Source organism: Coregonus lavaretus (genome assembly GCF_964263955.1).
Source record: "Coregonus lavaretus genome assembly, chromosome: 3".
Classification (NCBI taxonomy): Eukaryota; Metazoa; Chordata; class Actinopteri; order Salmoniformes; family Salmonidae; genus Coregonus; species Coregonus lavaretus.
Genome location: NC_139990.1, coordinates 63,578,336 through 63,599,083, shown reverse-complemented (window position 1 = coordinate 63,599,083; position 20,748 = coordinate 63,578,336). Strand labels below are relative to the sequence as shown.

Below are 20,748 nucleotides of genomic sequence, written 5' to 3'. Positions count from 1 at the left end.
ACAGCTGTTTACTGAATAGGCGCAAATGCTGAAGTACTTAATTGAGCTTTATTGGGCAGATTAAAATGTAGAAAGTAATTATGATGATTATGATTATGGTAGCCTAACTATTTCATTTTCCACGGTTTCTAGAAACATGGTTAGTAATACCTTTGGAAAAATTATTGCATATGCACATGCTAATCAAGTTTGATGACATTGCGTCAAAGGCCTCATTCAAAGGATCACAGTCAATTGCCAATGCAGATATTGTCACGCCCTGGCTCTGGGGACACTTGTATGTTGAGCCAGAGTGTGAGTTTCCTTTGGGTATTCTATTTTTTTGTATATCTATGTTGGCCAGGGTGGCTCCCAATCAGAGACGGCTGTAGCTCGTTGTCTCTGATTGGGAGTCATACTTAGGTAGCCGTTAGGCATTAATTGGGTGTGGTTTCTTGTTCCGTGTTGGTTTGTGTATGTAACCAGGGACGTCACGTTTTCGTTTTGTTCGTGTGATACTTTATAAAAATAAATATGTTTGCATTCCACGCTGCGCCTTGGTCCTCCTCTGTTCCCGACGATCGTGACAGAAGAAACCACCAAGCCTGGACCAAGCAGCGTGTCCAGGAGCCATCGCCAGGGAGATCTCTAGCAGATCTCCTTCGCCTCCTCGACTGGGTCAAGCCGGGTGAGGAAGAGAAGGGCTTGACATGGAAGCAGAAGGGCGAAAGGCTGGCGAGGGACATGGAGACCTGGTCCACGGGTAGGAGAGACGCCCAGAAAATTTAGGGGGGGGCTAACGCCGTGGACGACGGGCCAGCAGGAGACCGCGGCAGAGCGGCCCAGCGGGTTGGCAGAGGAGGCCGCCAGGTTACGGGGGCCACTGGTCGAAGAGGGGATGGAAGGTGTAGAGGCACGGCGAGAGGTACTGGGGTGTGTTACCAGTCCGGTCCGGCCCATTCCAGATCCCTGCGTAGGACCAGTGGTGTGTGTCCCCAGTACGGTCCGGCCTGTTCCTGCTCCCCGCACCAGGCCAATGGTGCGCGTCGTCAGCCCGGCTCGGCCCGTTTCTGCTCCCCGCACCAAGTCAGTGGTGCGCTTCGTCAGCCCGGCTCGGCCCGTTCCTGCTCCCCGCACCAAGTCAGTGGTGCGCTTCGTCAGCCCGGCTCGGCCCGTTCCTGCTCCCCGCACCAAGTCAGTGGTGCGCTTCGTCAGCCCGGCTCGGCCCGTTCCTGCTCCCCGCACCAAGTCAGTGGTGCGCTTCATCAGCCCGGTCCGGCCCGCTCCTGCTCCCCGCACCAAGTCAGTGGTGCGCTTCGTCAGCCCGGCTCGGCCCGTTCCTGCTCCCCGCACCAAGTCAGTGGTGCGCTTCGTCAGCCCGGTCCGGCCCGCTCCTGCTCCCCGCACCAAGTCAGGGGTGCGTTTCGTCAGCCCGGCTCGGCCCGTTCCTGCTCCCCACACCAAGCCAGTGGTGTGCGTCGTCAGTCCGGCACAGCCCGTGCCTGTTCCACTGGTGCCTGGTTCAGCACCGGTCAGCTGCTTCACGCCGGACCAGGGGTACTTTGGGGGGTTGGAGAGGGAGTGGGGATCAGGCCCGGAGCCGGATCCGCCGCCAAGGTGGAGTGCCCACCCGGTCCCTCCCCTGTGGTGTTTGGTTGGCGCGGCCGGAGTCCGCGCCTTTAGGGGGGGGTACTGTCACGCCCTGGCTCTGGGGACACTTGTATGTTGAGCCAGGGTGTGAGTTTCCTTTGGGTATTCTAGTTTTTTGTATATCTATGTTGGCCAGGGTGGCTCCCAATCAGAGACGGCTGTAGCTCGTTGTCTCTGATTGGGAGTCATACTTAGGTAGCCGTTAGGCATTCATTGGGTGTGGTTTCTTGTTCCGTGTTGGTTTGTGTATGTAACCAGGGACGTCACGTTTTCGTTTTGTTCGTGTGATACTTTATAAAAATAAATATGTTTGCATTCCACGCTGCGCCTTGGTCCTCCTCTGTTCCCGACGATCGTGACAGATATGATTTGTAATGATTATGCCACTCAAAATCTGGATCAGTATAATTTAAACTGATGGATTATGGAGAGCTTAAAATATGATAATTAATACACATTTAGAGGGAAAATACAGCTAAGAGAAACAAACTTGGACGTTTTAATATTAATACATATATTACAATAAAAGTACAATAATAGGCCTACATTTTAATTGCAGGCATTTGGACAGAGTGAGGATATTGGGGTAAGATTATCATGGCCTCTGACCATTGGCTACCAGGCTGTGGGTACGATATTGAGACCCTCAGGGCCCTTTGGAGGATAGGGGTCATAGCCAGCTGTGGCATCCTATGGCTCTCTACTGATGTCAGATCCCCTCGACCCCAATCTAAAGAAGTAACATTAGTTAATAGAGTCCTCAGGGTTGTACATTCTCCTTTGGGACTTTTCCCCTGGTTATTATTTGTGGGAGTGTTTAGTGTTGTTCATAATTCTAGCAAATTCTAAATGCATGTTGTCATTTCCCCCCTGTAGCATGCCTGTAAATGAAAATTATCTCTGCATTTGAACAACAGCATAAATACACCTATTTCACTTTTGCATGTCAAAAATCGAGTGACCACTGCTGCACATGCTGCCACTGTTTTGAACAGATTATACTATTTAGAACAAGCAGTCTAGGGTGAACGGTCGTCACTAGTTACCATAGCTAGAAAATCATAAAGCCCACCTATTTCTACAATTTATCTACTTAAAATTTGATTTTGAACCTAACCTTGACCCTAACATTAACCACACAGCTAACCTTATGCCCAACCTTAAATACATTTTTTTTATGAACGATATAGCCAATTTTGACTTTGTGGCTGTGGTAACTAGTGGAAACCAGGGTGAACGCAACAAGCATGCAGATGCAGTAAGTAAAAACACATGATCTTACTGGGGATAGCTAGCTAACATAATGTCACAAAGCATGATGCGCCGGCCTTTCATTCTGAAATAACTTCATATTTCCGAGTTAGTCAGATATTAGTTTAGAAAGACTTGAAATTGGCATGGGAGCTAATTAGCTAGCAAGCTACCAGCTAGCTATAGCTTGCTAGCTGCTTATCAAAGGTAGATAACTGGGTAATTTGACCCAAATAATTTACCTAACTATTTCTCAATGTTTCTCAGAATTACTGTAACTGGCTAATTAATTTGATTATGCTTTGTGATGCACCCGGTTTTATGCTGTTTTAGTCCACACAACATGTCGCCCTGTCACCTACAGAACTTGATGTACAACATGTGGGGGAAAGAAATTGGCCATGGTTTTTTTCTGTCCTAATAGATCTGCGATGAAAATGTTTTAGCATAGATAAAACAATGAGACGGATATTTCACCGGATGTATAAATGTGAAGCATCCGCTTGCGTTTCCACTCACTACCACATATGGTGGTGAGAGGAAGCCCAGTGGCCGGCAGTGAGAGAAGATGGAACAAGATGGATTTTGGCCGACATTCTGCAAATGTTCTCATCTATGAAAGATTTGATCTCAATACAGTTTTCTGTTCCCAAAACTAGAAGCTGTTACGAACAGAGTGGACTACGTTTTGTAGACTTTACATTGCCAAAGTTTCTGTAGTGGTGAAGCTAGTCGACTCAATTATATCACATTTTATGTTTGTCTAAACATTTCTGTACAATACACAACTGTACATAACTGAACAATAGCAATTCTACTCTACCCAATACATTGCATAGTATAGAAACAGAAGAAAAGGAGAATCCCGACCCAGAGCGGATATTAAATCGTCAAAACTGTACTTTAACTCTATCTATGCAGTTTTATTCTGGAATACTTTTCATTTTTAGGGATGTACTTAATCACACGCGAGGTACAATTTTCTTTGGTTTTAATATAGAATTCACAACACATAGGCCTACTGCATATTTGTCTTTCCCTTAGTCAATCGAATGATTAAAAATGTTTAAAAGTGTAATTACCTTAACATTGGTGCATGTAACATCTCTTAAAATAGGGCAGAAGGGGGGAGAAGACAAAACAATCTCAAAAACACTCAATTAAAAAGTAGCTTCATCCATTGTTTTTGCATTATCAAACAGATTTCACTAGTCGAATCCAAATTCCCAGACCATGATTCAAGTCTACAGCTCTGTCATATACTGTAGCTTCATAACGTCATCTAGGACCATAACATAAGGCAGCTGGTAGGAGGTATATTGCAATGGGCTGTCCATGGCCCATGCTGCTCGGAGGATAGCATGCTTCTGTCTGGTGTAAACACATTAAGGGCTACCTTGAGATTTTTTTCTTCTGAGAGTGAAAGGCACTTCTACTGATGGTCTGGAGTGTTTGAACACACACTACAACCATACTAGTGACCCAGATATGGTCATTGGCACATAAAAAAAACGGCAGACATACACAAGCACCATGTGCTGCCACATCCTGGTTGTACAATCTACTATGTGTGGATCTCATGTGTGTGTATGTGTGTGTGTGTTTATGCGTTGAGCTTTTCTGCCTCATCCAGTGTCCTAACAGTGGTCAACTCCTCATGTGAGCCCTCCTCACCAGGCAGCTGAGAGAGAGAGAGAGAGAGAGAGAGAGAGAGAGAGAGAGAGAGAGAGAGACAGAGAGAGAGAGAGAGAGAGAGAGAGGGAGAGAGAGAGTAAAATGGAAAGAGAAAAATAAAGATGTAGTGGTGGCTTATTTAAACCTTTTTTTCACCTTATCATCTAGTCATGAAAATGCAAGTATGCCTATTGCCTAGCTAATTTCAACACATTCCTACATCTTTATATATATGTTTTTATCAAGAGAATCGTCAATTACTGATTATACATGCATTGACCATGTGAAATGGCACCACCTGATGTTCTGACATGACATGCAGCCATTGGAGTTCAGTAACCAAATGCAAGCATGACACCTTGTGGCCACATATCACATTGCACAACATTGGGGCCCAACTGTATGCCATCGCTGACAATCTTTAACCCTTCATGGGCCTGAATGGCACTGCACTGTCACACAAACACTATGTACAAATGTGAGTCCTGTGTGTTCATTCATCCATACAAAGTGAATGGGTGTAGTAGCTAAACTTACCTCCCAGTAGATGCCATCCTCAAAGCAGATGGTGTCAGGAGGAGCACCATAGATAGGCAGCTTCAGAATAAAACCTACAAGACAAGGACATATAAATTACATGACAAGGACATGATACAATTACACACAGACACAAGGCATAGGCCTATATACAGGAACAAAAGAGCATAGATATAATATCACCATGCATTTGCGAAACAAACTCAAGTCAAGATAATGACTGTGTGTGCTTACAACATTCTGTAAACTGGTAATATTTAAATCCCCCCTATCCTCTAGCTAGTCCCTCTACGTACCGGTGATAAGACCGCCCAGGAGGGCGATGCCCAGGGTCACAGCCAGGGAGATGGCCTGTCGTACGCCCTGGAACGAGGCCTCCACATCCCCAGAGTGGATGTCAGGGAACACATCAGCCATCCTGCAACACAGAGAGCAGGGAGTGTTGAATAAAACTGTTGTATGAATGCACGCTTTGATGGCGCCTGTCTGTTGCGCAATAGGGGGAGCTTCACCATAACACCAGCAGAGGGCACACTTTTCCAACTTGTCAAAAAAAAGGCAGACTAACCCATCTCCATAGACATCCTTGGTTGCCAGAGCAGCAGTAACTGCTCCAACGATGGCTCCCAGGACTCCAGGCATGCCATGCAGGTTGTGGACGCCACACGTGTCCTGTATCTTCAGCTTTTTTTCCAGGATAGGCTGAGGGGACAGGGGTGGAATGTTGGCAGTGGCATGAGTGCGGGTGTTTGTGTGTGTGATGTGTATGCACCCTAGCACCCGTATGTCCTTCAAAAGGTGCCATTTACACATAAGTGGATGTGTTTCTCAACATGACTGTTTATGTTGTAAATAGATTCTCTTGTTCTGTTGGCATCATAAATGGTCATATCCTCCTGAGACCCCTTGAAAGGACATTCGGGGCTTTTCAATGATATCACATGTGGGAGTGTGACCTGGATAACTTTCTCTTCCAGGTTTGTCAAAATGGCTGCCAACACAATTAGCACATTTTATGGTAAAAAGGAAGGTAAGTGTGTGTAATTGTGTAATTATCATTTTTTTGTGAGTTTAATATTCAATTGCTTTTAGTAAGTAAATATCTCAGGAATAGTTTGGTGAGTTTTCAGAGCAGTGCAATCATTTTTCACATTGAATAAGAGCTAAATAAGAGCTTATTTATGTCCTCTGTAGTTTTGTTACCTACTCTACCCATTTACTGTAATGTTAAATTTGTAATATTTACTATCAAATGATTGATTAAGTCCACTACAGTGCACGTACAATATAAAATAAATAAACCTATATTTTGTAATTGTTTAAGTTTTTTATCACCCCAAAAAATGTTGTATTTTTAATTACAGATATGTTTTATTGCTGGGTCTCAGGAGCATAATACATTTTCATTTCCATACACTTCTGTCCTATATCCTGTCTTACCAATGGGAGGTTGGCCTTACCGAGAGGAACTTGAAGCCCAGCACAGAGACGGTTCCAGCCAAGAAGCCCACAATCATGGAGCCGAAAGGAGTGAGCATCATTTCACCAGCAGTTCCCACGGCAACCCCACCGGCAAGGGCAGCGTTCTGGATGTGCACCTAAAGAGAGGAGAGAGACAACGTTTTTAAAATGGTGTTCAAAATGGTTGATTGTCAGAGTCCATTCATACCTTTATTTTAATTATCTATTTGCCATCGCCATTATGCAAAGTGGGGGTGTGCAAGTGTGTAGAGTTAGATTATAGACAGATTTTATGATATGCTGCTGACACACTACCCTTTCACCAACTGTGAGATAATCTCAGCTGATTTGAACGGTACTACTATCATCAGGTCATGTGGTATGTTCACTGACTCCAACACTCCCTCCATTGTATAGAAAAGACAACTTCAGATTGATTTCCATCAAGACAGGAATGCACCTTCTTGATTTCAGCATGAGATGCAGATGACAGCTATGTACTCAAGGGACATAGCAACTAGATATATATTGTCTGGCTCACATGACTGTATACTCTAAAAGTTAGATCGTAACTATGGTGTGATGCTTAAGCATGCATATTTTGGGATGGTTTCCAATCTAGGCATTCTTAATTCTTAAATCGTATCTTGTGAGAAAGTTTGATGATTCATAGTTTGATAGTTTAGAATAGATAAATCAAATCTAAACTAGAAAAGTCAATTTTCGGAAGGAAATGTGGGCTTGCTAGCTTGTTTGAAAGTATTTATGGTTTTGAAATAAGTTATAGAAGTGGTAGTGACTGCAGTAGTAATGGTAGTGACTGGTTATAGTTGAAAAAGTGGGTAGATTAAAAGATTGATTGATTGGTAGGATAGCCTGAACATGTGAAAGTTGGTTTGGTGTCTCTAGCTTGAACGGTTCAAGAGTTACTGTTGATGAGTTCATTGCTATTAAAACGTTTTTCAAGCAATCTAATTTGGTGCAGTCTGCACATTTGGAAGTTGGTTTCATGTTAATAGCTTAAATAATTTAAGCGCTAGAGCGAGTGGAATAAATATAATAATAATAATAATAATAATAATATAAGTATGTAAGAAATCTACAGTTGTGCTTTGCTTTCAGCAAGCACACCTAACTACATCTGTAGACAAGAGTTGAAATACCTGTCTGGATATGCAAACATCCTGTATGATGATTCAGTTTGCCAATCAAGATTTAATCCCAAAGGAGTCATGTTTCATTCCAAATATTTACTTACATGTATAACATCTAATAGGGCTACTGTATATCTAGTAGGCCTATGACGCAAAATACAGTTGAACCAGATTGTTTTGACAACAAACACTGGGAGAAATCTTCCTTCCCCTACCATGTCTAGTCCCTAACTCCCACTTGAAATGATCTGGGAAGACCACTTTAAGCCCCTCATTTCCACTGCATAGTCCCTGTAGAATCCTACTTCTCCCTACTATGTCCCCCCAAGTCCACATCGCCTGTCTAGCCCTAGAGTACTTTTAGGGACCTGCTTTTCCTCTTAAGTTCCCCCTACCGTACTAGCCCCCTCACCATATCGAGCTTGCCATCATGGGCCACAACGGCAGACAGGCCATACGTGGCTAGGGTGCAGGCAGCCAGGGAATAGTAGGTGTTCATAGCCGTGCGGTGCTGGTCGTCTCCGTGGGCCGTCACAGCAGAGTTGAAGCTTGGCCAGAACATCCACAGGTAGATGGTGCCTGTGCAGGCAGGGAAAAATAAGTATTAGCATACTGGTATGTAATATAGTCCTTTAGTTTAGCAAGCTTACAGGTAAGGTTTTTTCCTGGGGAGGTGGATGTACTGTACTCTTAATTATGACACAGATTCCCATACATTGGCATTGGCATGCATAGTCAAAACATAACTGGCGTCTTCAGAAAATGAAGGTTAAGTTGTCCGACTTGTTGATGGTAGCTATTTGTATCTAATGTACGGGCTTCCTGCTTACGATGAGCAGGAGGTATTCTTACCAATCATGGCAAAGAGGTCAGAGTGGTAGACAGAGCAGTTCTTGTGTTTGCTCTTGTCCAGGTTGGGGCGGTAGAGAACACGAGCCACCATCAGGCCAAAGTAAGCTCCAAAGGTGTGGATGGTCATGGAGCCACCAGCATCCTTGGCCTAAAGGTGAACATGATCTAATTTAAGGGGTGTAAAAAGCTTAGTCTAAAAGTATATTATGCAAGAGTGATGAGAAAGCCTAATAGGAGAGTAAGCATAATAGTACGTAAAAAAAACAGTTTTAGTGTAGGTTTGTATACACACATATAAGCCTTAAGGCTGCAAGACATGAATTGTACGTTTAATGGTACACCTAAACACACACACACACTCACCCCCAGAACAGAAAGCACAATGAACTCATTGATTGCGAACAGGGTGACTTCAATCACAGACATGACCAGCAGCTGGACTGGACTGGTCTTCCCCAGGACCGCCCCGAACGAGATAAGCACTGAGCCCGTGCAGAAGTCAGCGTTGATCATACTGCAGGAGGGAGAAACACTCTTAATGATAGGGTTTATTATGGGATACACTACAGTATACACTTACACCCGTATGATATGACATGTATACACATCACATGTATCTGCTGGTGTGTTGTGTTTATTTTAGTATGAAATGTAGGTTAGTGTGTGCATGAGCCGTACTTCTCTATTCCGATGTGGATCTTGCCCCCGTGCATGCCGTGGACAAAGCCCTGCATGAGAGTGGCCCACTGCAGAGCGAAGGCCGCAATGAGGAAGTTGAAGCCCACACTGCTAAAGCCGTAACGTTGCAGGAACGTCATGAGGAAACCAAAGCCAATGAAGATCATCACGTGCACATCCTGAAAGCCTGAACAAAGGAGGAGAACACAGTACAGATTATTTTATTGCGTTGGATGCACATTGTCACTATTCAAGTGCCTGTGTGGTCAGTCTTGCAAACATTTTAACAATCCCCTTCTTATGGTTTGGTGAGAAAGACTGTCTTATGACAGTAGTATACAGTGGGGAAAAAATGTATTTAGTCAGCCACCAACTGTGCAAGTTCTCCCACTTAAAAATATGAGAGAGGCCTGTAATTTTCATCATAGGTACACGTCAACTATGACAGACAAAATGAGAATTTTTTTCTCCAAAAAATCACATTGTAGGATTTTTTATGAATTTATTTGCAAATTATGGTGGAAAATAAGTATTTGGTCAATAACAAAAGTTTCTCAATACTTTGTTATATACCCTTTGTTGGCAATGACACAGGTCAAACGTTTTCTGTAAGTCTTCACAAGGTTTTCACACACTGTTGCTGGTATTTTGGCCCATTCCTCCATGCATATCTCCTCTAGAGCAGTGATGTTTTGGGGCTGTCGCTGGGCAACACAGACTTTCAACTCCCTCCAAAGATTTTCTATGGGGTTGAGATCTGGAGACTGGCTATGCCACTCCAGGACCTTGAAATGCTTCTTACGAAGCCACTCCTTCGTTGCCCGGGCGGTGTGTTTGGGATCATTGTCATGCTGAAAGACCCAGCCACGTTTCATCTTCAATGCCCTTGCTGATGGAAGGAGGTTTTCACTCAAAATCTCACGATACATGGCCCCATTCATTCTTTCCTTTACACGGGTCAGTCGTCCTGGTCCCTTTGCAGAAAAACAGCCCCAAAGCATGATGTTTCCACCCCCCATGCTTCACAGTAGGTATTGTGTTCTTTGGATGCAACTCAGCATTCTTTGTCCTCCAAACACGACGAGTTGAGTTTTTACCAAAAAGTTATATTTTGGTTTCATCTGACCATATGACATTCTCCCAATCCTCTTCTGGATCATCCAAATGCACTCTAGCAAACTTCAGACTGGCTGGACATGTACTGGCTTAAGCAGGGGGACACGTCTGGCACTGCAGGATTTGAGTCCCTGGCGGCGTAGTGTGTTACTGATGGTAGGCTTTGTTACTTTGGTCCCAGCTCTCTGCAGGTCATTCACTAGGTCCCCCCGTGTGGTTCTGGGATTTTTGCTCACCGTTCTTGTGATCATTTTGACCCCACGGGGTGAGATCTTGCGTGGAGCCCCAGATCGAGGGAGATTATCAGTGGTCTTGTATGTCTTCCATTTCCTAATAATTGCTCCCACAGTTGATTTCTTCAAACCAAGCTGCTTACCTATTGCAGATTCAGTCTTCCCAGCCTGGTGCAGGTCTACAATTTTGTTTCTGGTGTCCTTTGACAGCTCTTTGGTCTTGGCCATAGTGGAGTTTGGAGTGTGACTGTTTGAGGTTGTGGACAGGTGTCTTTTATACTGATAACAAGTTCAAACAGGTGCCATTAATACAGGTAACGAGTGGAGGACAGAGGAGCCTCTTAAAGAAGAAGTTACAGGTCTGTGAGAGCCAGAAATCTTGCTTGTTTGTAGGTGACCAAATACTTATTTTCCACCATAATTTGCAAATAAATTCATAAAAAATCCTACAATGTGATTTTCTGGAATTTTTTTAATCAATTTGTCTGTCATAGTTGACGTGTACCTATTATGAAAATTACAGGCCTCTCTCATCTTTTTAAGTGGGAGAACTTGCACAATTGGTGGCTGACTAAATACTTTTCCCCCCCACTGTAGCAGTATCTTTCATCTAATTGTAAGTTCTGGTCACCAACAATCCCTTTTAGTCAACATTTTGTGATTTAAATTGAGCGGGACAGGGGGCTTTGGGAGCCTCAGTTGGCCTACATAGAAGGACACAGAGAAGTTACCCTGTGCCTCATAGCTCAATTCAGCCTGCTATCCGGCCTTGTTAACCAGCCTACTACACCTCCCTCTGCCCACTGGACATATTCATCCATATGGCACTGGGGAGTGGGGACAATATCTCTTGGTGTCGTTGCCTGGCAACTGATCATTGGCATGGAGGATATTCGCACTGCCCAACTCCCCATTGGCAGGCTGGCCCAAATACCCCGTGTCCCCTAGAAGGACACCTCCTGACACCTACAGAGCGGTGAGAAAATGTAACATGCTCACACACGGACAACACCTGTGAGGATGTAAATAAACAAAACACATTGTAAAAATTGTTGTTTTAATATATTACCTGCACTCATGAAGCAACATACAGACCAGTTTTAACCTAATGCCTTATTTACAGTTCTCTTAATTCTGACTGTGTCTTTCAATCATATATAATTTGCTTTCTAGACGTTTGTCATGTGGAGCAGCTATAGTTTTAAAGGCTTCTACTATATGTTGACATAACAGCAAATATCTTATCTCATAGCAATGAGGTCAACCTACATACACACCCAGACAATAAAGAGCAGCAGAGTGAGAATTATACAGTGACATTTGGGGGTCTCAATTTTATTCACGGGACTTCCTATTTGTGCACAAACATTTTTATGGCCCTAATAGTAAAGACATGTATTTGAACAGTAAACATGTATTGCCTTTTAATGTGGCATGAACACACCCAGTGATGATGTTTTCACTTATTGTCAAACAAATCACTTCAAAAAGTAGGCTATTTGCACACGTGCATCCACTCCAAAATAATTCCATCATCCAAACAGTGCCCTGTGCACCCGCCATTTGATGAAGGGAAAGAGACATCTCATACAAAACACCAAAAAGTGTAATGACATTTGGCAATTGTCATTAAGCCTACACTCTTGTAGCCTGAATTAATTGATGTGTCTTGCTGACAAATGGGGACGCAAATGCAGTTGTGTCTGTCCCGAGCTCATCCGCAGGGAAAATTGAGGCCCAGTTGAAACAATGTTGCAAGTTCACTAAAGGGTTGGACCCAGTCGATACAATGTTGCAAGTTTGCTAGCAAAAGCTCGAAAGCTCAAGACAGAGGGAGAGGCAGACAGGCGGAGTAGAGAGATTAATGCGATTAAAAGGTTTAAACCATGACAGAGAGGTGGGGGTGTTCCTTTAATTTGGAATAAGCTTTTAGTTTAATATGTACCACTTTAGCAGTACAAAATTATATTTAAAACAAATAGGAGAATGGTTCAATTAGGGACCCCCGACCCCTGTAATCCGCACACTGTAGAGCAGTATACTTTTATTACACCTTAAACGTTTGAAGTTCCAAACAGGATATGTTCAATGAGAGTAGTCAGATGTGCACTTACTGTATGTGTGTATGTGTGTGTGTTTCATTCTTGAAGGTGATCTTCCATTCAGCAGTGAGGGGGACAGGTTAAAGATGATCTGAAATAATTACTTCTAATGGACATTTAGTGCTTCCTCTTTCAAATGTACCTAACCTTGAACAGGTTTCTACTTTGTGTCAAAGTCAGTGTACTCAGTCACTCAATAGCTTAAGGCAAGAGCATAAATAGTGAGCCTGGCATAATGTGCATCAGCAGCTTCACCTGCTTCAGTGAAGGGTGAAGGCCCAACCCTCAAAGGCTCAATTGATTCAAATCTCAAAAGAGTCACAGACTTCAACTTCAAAGATTAATTGAATTCAAAGTCAAACGGACATGATCCAATTCTCAGAGATTCATATAATTCAACTCCCAAAGTTTCCCATGACTCCAATAGCATAGTCAACCACACTGACCACAGCGGTCAGTGTGATTGACCAGGGTATGACTCCCCGGCCTTAACAAGGGAAAACCATGGGGAAACTGGAAACCATTGCTATCAGCCAAAGTAGCTCACAGCTCAACTTTGGTTCCTTAATGACCTTTTTGTGCCATACAATCTTTTTCTCTTGCTTTCTCGCTCTCCCTAGCTCATTTTCTGTGTATCTCAGTCATCCATATGACAAGCCTTGCTGGCGTGACAATAAACACATACAGTGAGGGAAAAAAGTATTTGATCCCCTGCTGATTTTGTACGTTTGCCCACTGACAAAGACATGATCAGTCTATAATTTTAATGGTAGGTTTATTTGAACAGTGAGAGACAGAATAACAACATAATAATCCAGAAAAACGCATGTCAAAAATGTTATAAAATGATTTGCATTTTAATGAGGGAAATAAGTATTTGACCCCCTCTCAATCAGAAAGATTTCTGGCTCACAGGTGTCTTTTATACAGGTAACGAGCTGAGATTAGGAGCACACTCTTAAAGGGAGTGCTCCTAATCTCACCTTGTTACCTGTATAAAAGACACCTGTCCACAGAAGCAATCAATCAATCAGATTCCAAACTCTTCACCATGGCCAAGACCAAAGAGCTCTCCAAGGATGTCAGGGACAAGATTGTAGACCTACACAAGGCTGGAATGGGCTACAAGACCATCGCCAAGCAGCTTGGTGAGAAGGTGACAACAGTTGGTGCGATTATTCGCAAATGGAAGAAACACAAAAGACCTGTCAATCTCCCTCGGCCTGGGGCTCCATGCAAGATCTCACCTCGTGGAGTTGCAATGATCATGAGAACGGTGAGGAATCAGCCCAGAACTACACGGGAGGATCTTGTCAATGATCTCAAGGCAGCTGGGACCATAGTCACCAAGAAAACAATTGGTAACACACTACGCCGTGAAGGACTGAAATCCTGCAGCGCCCGCAAGGTCCCCCTGCTCAAGGTGCCCGTCTGAAGTTTGCCAATGAACATCTGAATGATTCAGAAGAGAACTGGGTGAAAGTGTTGTGGTCAGATGAGACCAAAATGGAGCTCTTTGGCATCAACTCAACTCGCCGTGTTTGGAGGAGGAGGAATGCTGCCTATGACCCCAAGAACACCATCCCCACCGTCAAACATGGAGGTGGAAAAGTTATGCTTTGGGGGTGTTTTTCTGCTAAGGGGACAGGACAACTTCACCGCATCAAAGGGACGATGGACGGGGCCATGTACCGTCAAATCTTGGGTGAGAACCTCCTTCCCTCAGCCAGGGCATTGAAAATGGGTCGTGGATGGGTATTCCAGCATGACAATGACCCAAAACACACGGCCAAGGCAACAAAGGAGTGGCTCAAGAAGAAGCACATTAAGGTCTTGGAGTGGCCTAGCCAGTCTCCAGACCTTAATCCCATAGAAAATCTGTGGAGGGAGCTCAAGGTTCGAGTTGCCAAACGTCAGCCTCGAAACCTTAATGATTTGGAGAAGATCTGCAAAGAGGAGTGGGACAAAATCCCTCTTGAGATGTGTGCAAACCTGGTGGCCAAATACAAGAAACGTCTGACCTCTGTGATTGCCAACAAGGGTTTTGCCACCAAGTACTAAGTCATGTTTTGCAAAGGGGTCAAATACTTATTTCCCTCATTAAAATGCAAATCATTTCATAACATTTTTGACATGCGTTTTTCTGGATTATTTTGTTGTTATTCTGTCTCTCACTGTTCAAATAAACCTACCATTAAAATTATAGACTGATAATTTCTTTGTCAGTGGGCAAACGTACAAAATCAGCAGGGGATCAAATACTTTTTTCCCTCACTGTACATCACACTGCCACAGCAAACTTTTCCTTCTCTCTGAAAACAATCACTCTCTCCCTCCTAACCCTTTCTCTCCTTTATACCCTCCCTCCTTCTGTTCCCCATCGTTCACTCAACTTTTCCCCCTCCCCCTCCTCCCCCCGGTGCGCCTTTCTTTCTCACGCAGAAGCCCCTATCCCTCTGGCCTAATTGGACAGTGATTGGGTGAATGTGAAAATTAAACATTCCTACTACACATTCCCATGTTTGTATAACAGACATTCTCATACTCTTTCTGGGGCTTACCTGCACCCAGCCACCTGCATGACATGTAGTACAGAGACAATACTGGGAAAGCCTCAAGGTGTGGTGACAGGTAGGACCAGTTGCACACATGTGAACTTTCAACACGGCTAAGAATTGCACACACCGATTACCTCCACCACCTCCCCCCCAGCAGTCTTCCTTTGCATTTCATTACTGATCTGTTAAGGTGGAACAGCAACGTTCAGAGGAGGAACAGTATACCCGCTGATTGTACACCCACTACAACAGACATGCTATAACCTATTCAGAAACCAACTTCCTTCCCTCTTGCTGTTCAAATTAGCCTATGAGTTAGATGGTTTTGACGCTAATCAAAGAAACATTGACAGACAGATCTGAGAAACTAAAGGGTTATATCAAAGGACAGTAATCTCTCCCCATGCCGGATTTGTTTCCATATTGACATTGGGGAACTTAACTCTCCCTCTCCTCCCACTTGACAAAGAGCTTCTAGTTTCCAGTTATTTTCAGTGGACCGCAGACAGTAGACAGTATGCAATTACTTAAGCACATTGTCTGTTTTCAGGTATCCATCTGTCTCCAAAATGTACTGTTGTGATTGTTGGTGTATATATTGTACACCACAACACAAAGCAAACGGAACATATCAAGTATAAAACCGATTATGAGAATTATTTATTTGATACATCAGTGAACTGGAGTACACTGTCACAGAAAGTAAAACAAGTTCACCCAAAAAATATTTGGCAACCAAACCCTCCTCTAATTAGGAAACAAATTAACCATGTGTTGCTTTGCTGCTTGCAGCCAAATGTCAAAGCAAAGGAGGGAAAACTCACATTGAACACTGAGGAGCTCAGGGGTTGTAGGGGAGAGTGGGGTAAGTTGATACATTTTTTACATTCAGCATTCCTCCGTCAAGGGAAATATAGTATTCTTTATAACAAATATATTAACATATATTTCAGGATGTTGTGTATCCCTGGAAATAATCAGAATTAATGTAAACATTACAGTTTTGAAAACATAGCTTGTCCAAAAAAAGTGGTCCCTTGGCACAACCTACCCCGGGTATGGAGTAAGTTGAGCCATGGGACAGGTTAAGTTAAGCCACCTACAAATTTCTGTATTGAATGAAATATTACCACTACCTTTTTAAAACCATGTCTATCTTTATTTCCCAAACACAATTAAACACAATCGCTGTTTTGTCTTTTAATCATTTTAAGCATATTTTAACACAGGCTTAACACCTAACAAACACTTTGTACTTTTTAAACTCTTTTAACATAGGCCAGGCTCTGTTGTTACCTCATATCCCAGCGATAATGCCTTGCATTATGGCTGGGAAGAAAACACTTCAATTTGCTCAACTTGCCATTGGCTCAACCATTGGCCCAACTTACCCCATGGCCATTGGCTCAACTTACTGAAGGACAAACATTTTGACTATATTAGCCCACACAGCTACAAGGGTGCACTTTCATGCTAGGCTTAGGACCTCATGTTGAAGCTTATAGACACCCCAACTGATGTATAATCTTAAAATTATCTACTTTGGTTTAGATACAAGCATCATGAAACCTAATTATTAAATTAATTTGACTTGGTGAAAATCTGTTTTTTGGACCTAACTTGCTTACTACTTTTTCATGTAGTTTATTCCTTCACAGAATCCATGAAATGATGACCTCTTCCTAAATATTCGGTCAACTTTTTAATTGTATGGTTTCCTAGAAACAAGGGTGGCTCAACTTACCCCTTTGGCTCATCTTACCCCACTCTGCCCAATGTATCAAAGGGTCTCAGAGTAGGAATGCTGATCTACAGCACTGAGCACAGAACATAAAATAGAGTTGTTTTGCCCCTCTACAAACCCTCACAAACAGCTCACCTCAATGACCCATGACCATCACCACCCACCTCCTCATCTCCTCCACACAACCGTACTGTAAGTTCATAACGTCCCCCCAAAAATGATGGGGAAGACTAGACTCCCCAGGGGGAAGGCAATGTACAAACACAGCACTGGAGCAAGACATGCGACATAACACAGAAGGAAAATACATTATTTCCCATCTAGTCGTCAGATTCGTTTGAGCTTCAGACAACTTTTCTGTCATGTTCATTGTCATGACAAACATGTATGGCATGACAATGAACGACACAAGACTTGCCTAAACAACAAACAGATCTGCTTCTGCTACCATGCAAGTCTCAGACACATAGACAAACCATAACAAAGAAGGAAAATAATATTTCATTTCTATAGATGGACTCCACATCCCCCATCCTCTCCACCCTCACAAGGTAATAGTTACCCTTATCCACAGATTTAGGGTCAGATCACCATACTACCTAATCATAACCATAACCATTAAAGGGATGAAAATGTATCTGACCCTGTATCAGTGGTTAGGGATGTCTACTACCCCACCTGTCTCGTTACCCCAACCCTACCCCTCTCTCTGCGGTCACTCACTGGGGTAGCGGTAGTAAAAGTCGTTTTCGTAGTTGGAGGAGCCATTGGCAATTTCCATGTGCCATTGCTTGGCGTCTGTCTCTTCGTCGTACTTCACCAGCGTGCCGAAGAGGATGATGATGATCACCTCCAGGATGATGCAGGCCATGGGCAGCTTCAGCCGCAAGTTAGTCGCTGAGTTCGTCATGGCTGTGGGGTTACCTGGGTATTCTCCTGGCTCTGCACTATGGCCTTAGGGGTGAATGGTTAGATGTCCAACTCAGCTCCAGAGCGGGGAACACAGCAACATACACTAACACAGAGTGGGAGTGCAGGGAGGGAGGAGGACTCAAGCTGACACATGAGTTGGTCTGACGTAATTAGTGTGTTTCGGTTGCAAATGTTCATGCCCACCACCTTTCCTCCAATCAGAGGTTACAAGCAAACCTCAACCCCTCCCCTTCACTATTGCTGTTGTTAAGGTGGTCTGGAATGAGTTAGGACTCCTTAAAATGATCAGTTACTCCTCTAGATTGATAGAGAAGGAAAATGACCCATCAAAAACTATTTTTATGGGTTTACCCTTCATATTGAAATCGTTTTTTAAATGCTTTCTCATACCTTAGCTACGGTAAAAACAGGTTGATGGTTCAAGACCCACTGTGAATTCAAAAACACAAACAGATGCATGCAGACAGACAGTCAAGCTTGCACACACATAGGATCTAACATATTGCTTGTGTGAATGTAAGCAGTGTCTCTCCATTATGCCATTGACTCCTCAAAGTGAGACAAAAAGTAAAATAAAAACAAAACATCTTGGGATCAAAATAGTTTGTGCAACCATGTGTGATAATGTGCCAAGACACATATACACACACACACACATTCCATTCATCCTTACTTACTGTCACAATGTTAAAAAGCTAAAAGGGCCTGTAGTTGAGATGTTTGGACAGGCGCAACTGGAAAGGTTGTAGGATATCGGGTTTGGGATGGGTGGGGGGGGGGGGGGGGGGATTTGAGACTCAGGTTTTGGGGGAGTAGGATGTGAGAGGGGAGGGAGGCAGGTCTGTGCACATCTTTGTCCTGTAAGGAGGAGCCATCACTCACTATGTACGCTATCTTTCTCCTTTAGAAAAGCGCACCTAGCAGGAATGCAGTTATGGTTTAGAGAATCTCAACTAAAAGCCTACCAGAGGCGTCAAAGTCAATCTATGAAGTTGAATCCTGAATGTCTGTCAAGCTTCCTGCCTACCTTCCTGCCTGTATGACTGTCTGAAGAGTTGGGGTCATTTCACATTTAATTCAGTCAATGAAGGTCAAATAAAATTCAAGAATTTAAGAATTCCACTAATGATGATGACTGATGGCATACTGTAGGCCTACTGTAGTTAAGGCACAGCGAAATCCAAGTAGAACTTACAGTAGCTATGAATGTTATTGGCCCATCCACCACTTCGGAGGACAAAAGTAACTTTGTTACATTTGTATAGCATTTTTTACATTTTGTTACACATACATATTTGAGAATGACACAAGTATTGGTCTTCACAAAGTTTGCGGCTTCAGTGTTACGAGATACTTTTGTCAGATGTTACTATGGTATACTGAAGTATAATTACAAGCATTCCATAAGTGTCAAAGGCTTTTATTGACAATTACATTAAGTTTATGCAAAGAGTCAATATTTGCAGTGTTGACCCTTCTTTTTCAAGACCTCTGCAATCCGCCCTGGCATGCAGTCAATTAACTTCTGGGCCACATCCTGACTGATGGTAGCCCATTCTTGCATAATCAATGTTTGGAGTTTGTCCGAATTTGTGGGTTTTTGTTTGTCCACCCGCCTCTTGAGGATCGACCACAAGTTCTCAATGGGATTAAGGTCTGGGGAGTTTCCTGGCCATGGACCCAAAATGTCGATGTTTTGTTCCCCGAGCCACTCAGTTATCACTTTTGCCTTATGGCAAGGTGCTCCATCATGCTGGAAAAGGCATTGGTCGTCACCAAACTGTTCTTGGATGGTTGGGAGAAGTTGCTCTCGGAGGATGTGTTGGTACCGTTCTTTATTCATGGCTGTGTTCTTAGGCAAAATTGTGAGTGAGCCCACTCCCTTGGCTGAGAAGCAACCCCACACATGAATGGTCTCAGGATGCTTTACTGTTGGCATGACACAGGACTGATGGTAGCGCTCACCTTGTCTTCTCCGGACAAGGTGTTTTCCGGATGCCCCAAACAATTGGAAAGGGGATTCATCAGAGAAAATGACTTTACCCCAGTCCTCAGCAGTCCAATCCCTGTACCTTTTGCAGAATATCAGTCTGTCCCTGATGCTTTTCCTGGAGAGAAGTGGCTTCTTTGCTGCCCTTCTTGACACCAGGCCATCCTCCAAAAGTCTTCGCCTCACTGTGCGTGCATATCCACTCACACCTGCCTGCTGCCATTCCTGAGCAAGCTCTGCACTGGTGGTGCCCCGATCCCGCAGCTGAATCAACTTTAGGAGACGGTCCTGCGCTTGCTGGACTTTCTTGGGTGCCCTGACGCCTTCTTCACAACAATTGAACCTCTCTCCTTGAAGTTCTTGATGATCCGATATATGGTTGATTTAGGTGCAATCTTACTAGCAGCAATATCCTTGCCTGCGAAGCCCTTTTTATGTGAAACAATGATGACAGCACGTGTTTCCTTGTATTTCAAGCACCACCCTCCTTTTAAAGCTTCCAGTCTGTTATTCTAACTCAATCAGCATGACAGAGTGATCTCCAGCCTTGTCCTCGTCAACACTCTCATCTGTGTTAACGAGAGAATCACTGACATGATGGCAGCTGGTCCTTTTGTGGCAGGGCTGAAATGCAGTGGAAATGTTATTTTAGGATTAAGTTCATTTTCATGGCAAAGAGGGACTTTGCAATTAATTGCAATTCATCTGATCACTCTTTATGACATTCTGGAGTATATGCAAATTGCCATCATCAAAACTGAGGCAGCAGACTTTGTGAAAATTAATATTTGTGTCATTCTCAAAACGCATTATTCATACATTTCACGCACATGGTA

The 20,748-nt window shown here is 43.6% G+C and overlaps 1 protein-coding gene across 1 annotated transcript; it reads right to left on the bottom strand.

The window, feature by feature from the left end:
• Positions 1-3,618: 3,618 nt before the first annotated feature.
• LOC311106693 (ammonium transporter Rh type B-like) lies at positions 3,619-18,064 on the bottom strand. Its single transcript, XM_084149088.1, has 10 exons — positions 17,713-18,064; positions 9,237-9,423; positions 8,922-9,072; positions 8,559-8,706; positions 8,119-8,285; positions 6,552-6,689; positions 5,660-5,793; positions 5,388-5,509; positions 5,092-5,165; positions 3,619-4,561 (listed from the first exon to the last, which is right to left on the bottom strand). The coding sequence occupies exons 1-10, from the start codon at positions 17,897-17,899 to the stop codon at positions 4,484-4,486; spliced, it is 1,386 nt and encodes a 461-aa protein (XP_084005214.1). The 5' UTR covers positions 17,900-18,064; the 3' UTR covers positions 3,619-4,483.
• Positions 18,065-20,748: the final 2,684 nt, after the last annotated feature.

Excerpts from the sequence above, each read along its gene's own strand:
- LOC311106693 (XM_084149088.1), bottom strand. The coding sequence starts at position 17,899 with ATGACGAACTCAGCGACTAACTTGCGGCTGAAGCTGCCCATGGCCTGC. Across the intron at positions 8,286-8,558 it reads TGACCTCTTTGCCATGATTG|GCACCATCTACCTGTGGATG; the intron begins GTAAGAATACCT and ends CTGCCTGCACAG. Across the intron at positions 5,510-5,659 it reads AAGGATGTCTATGGAGATGG|GATGGCTGATGTGTTCCCTG; the intron begins GTTAGTCTGCCT and ends TCTGTGTTGCAG.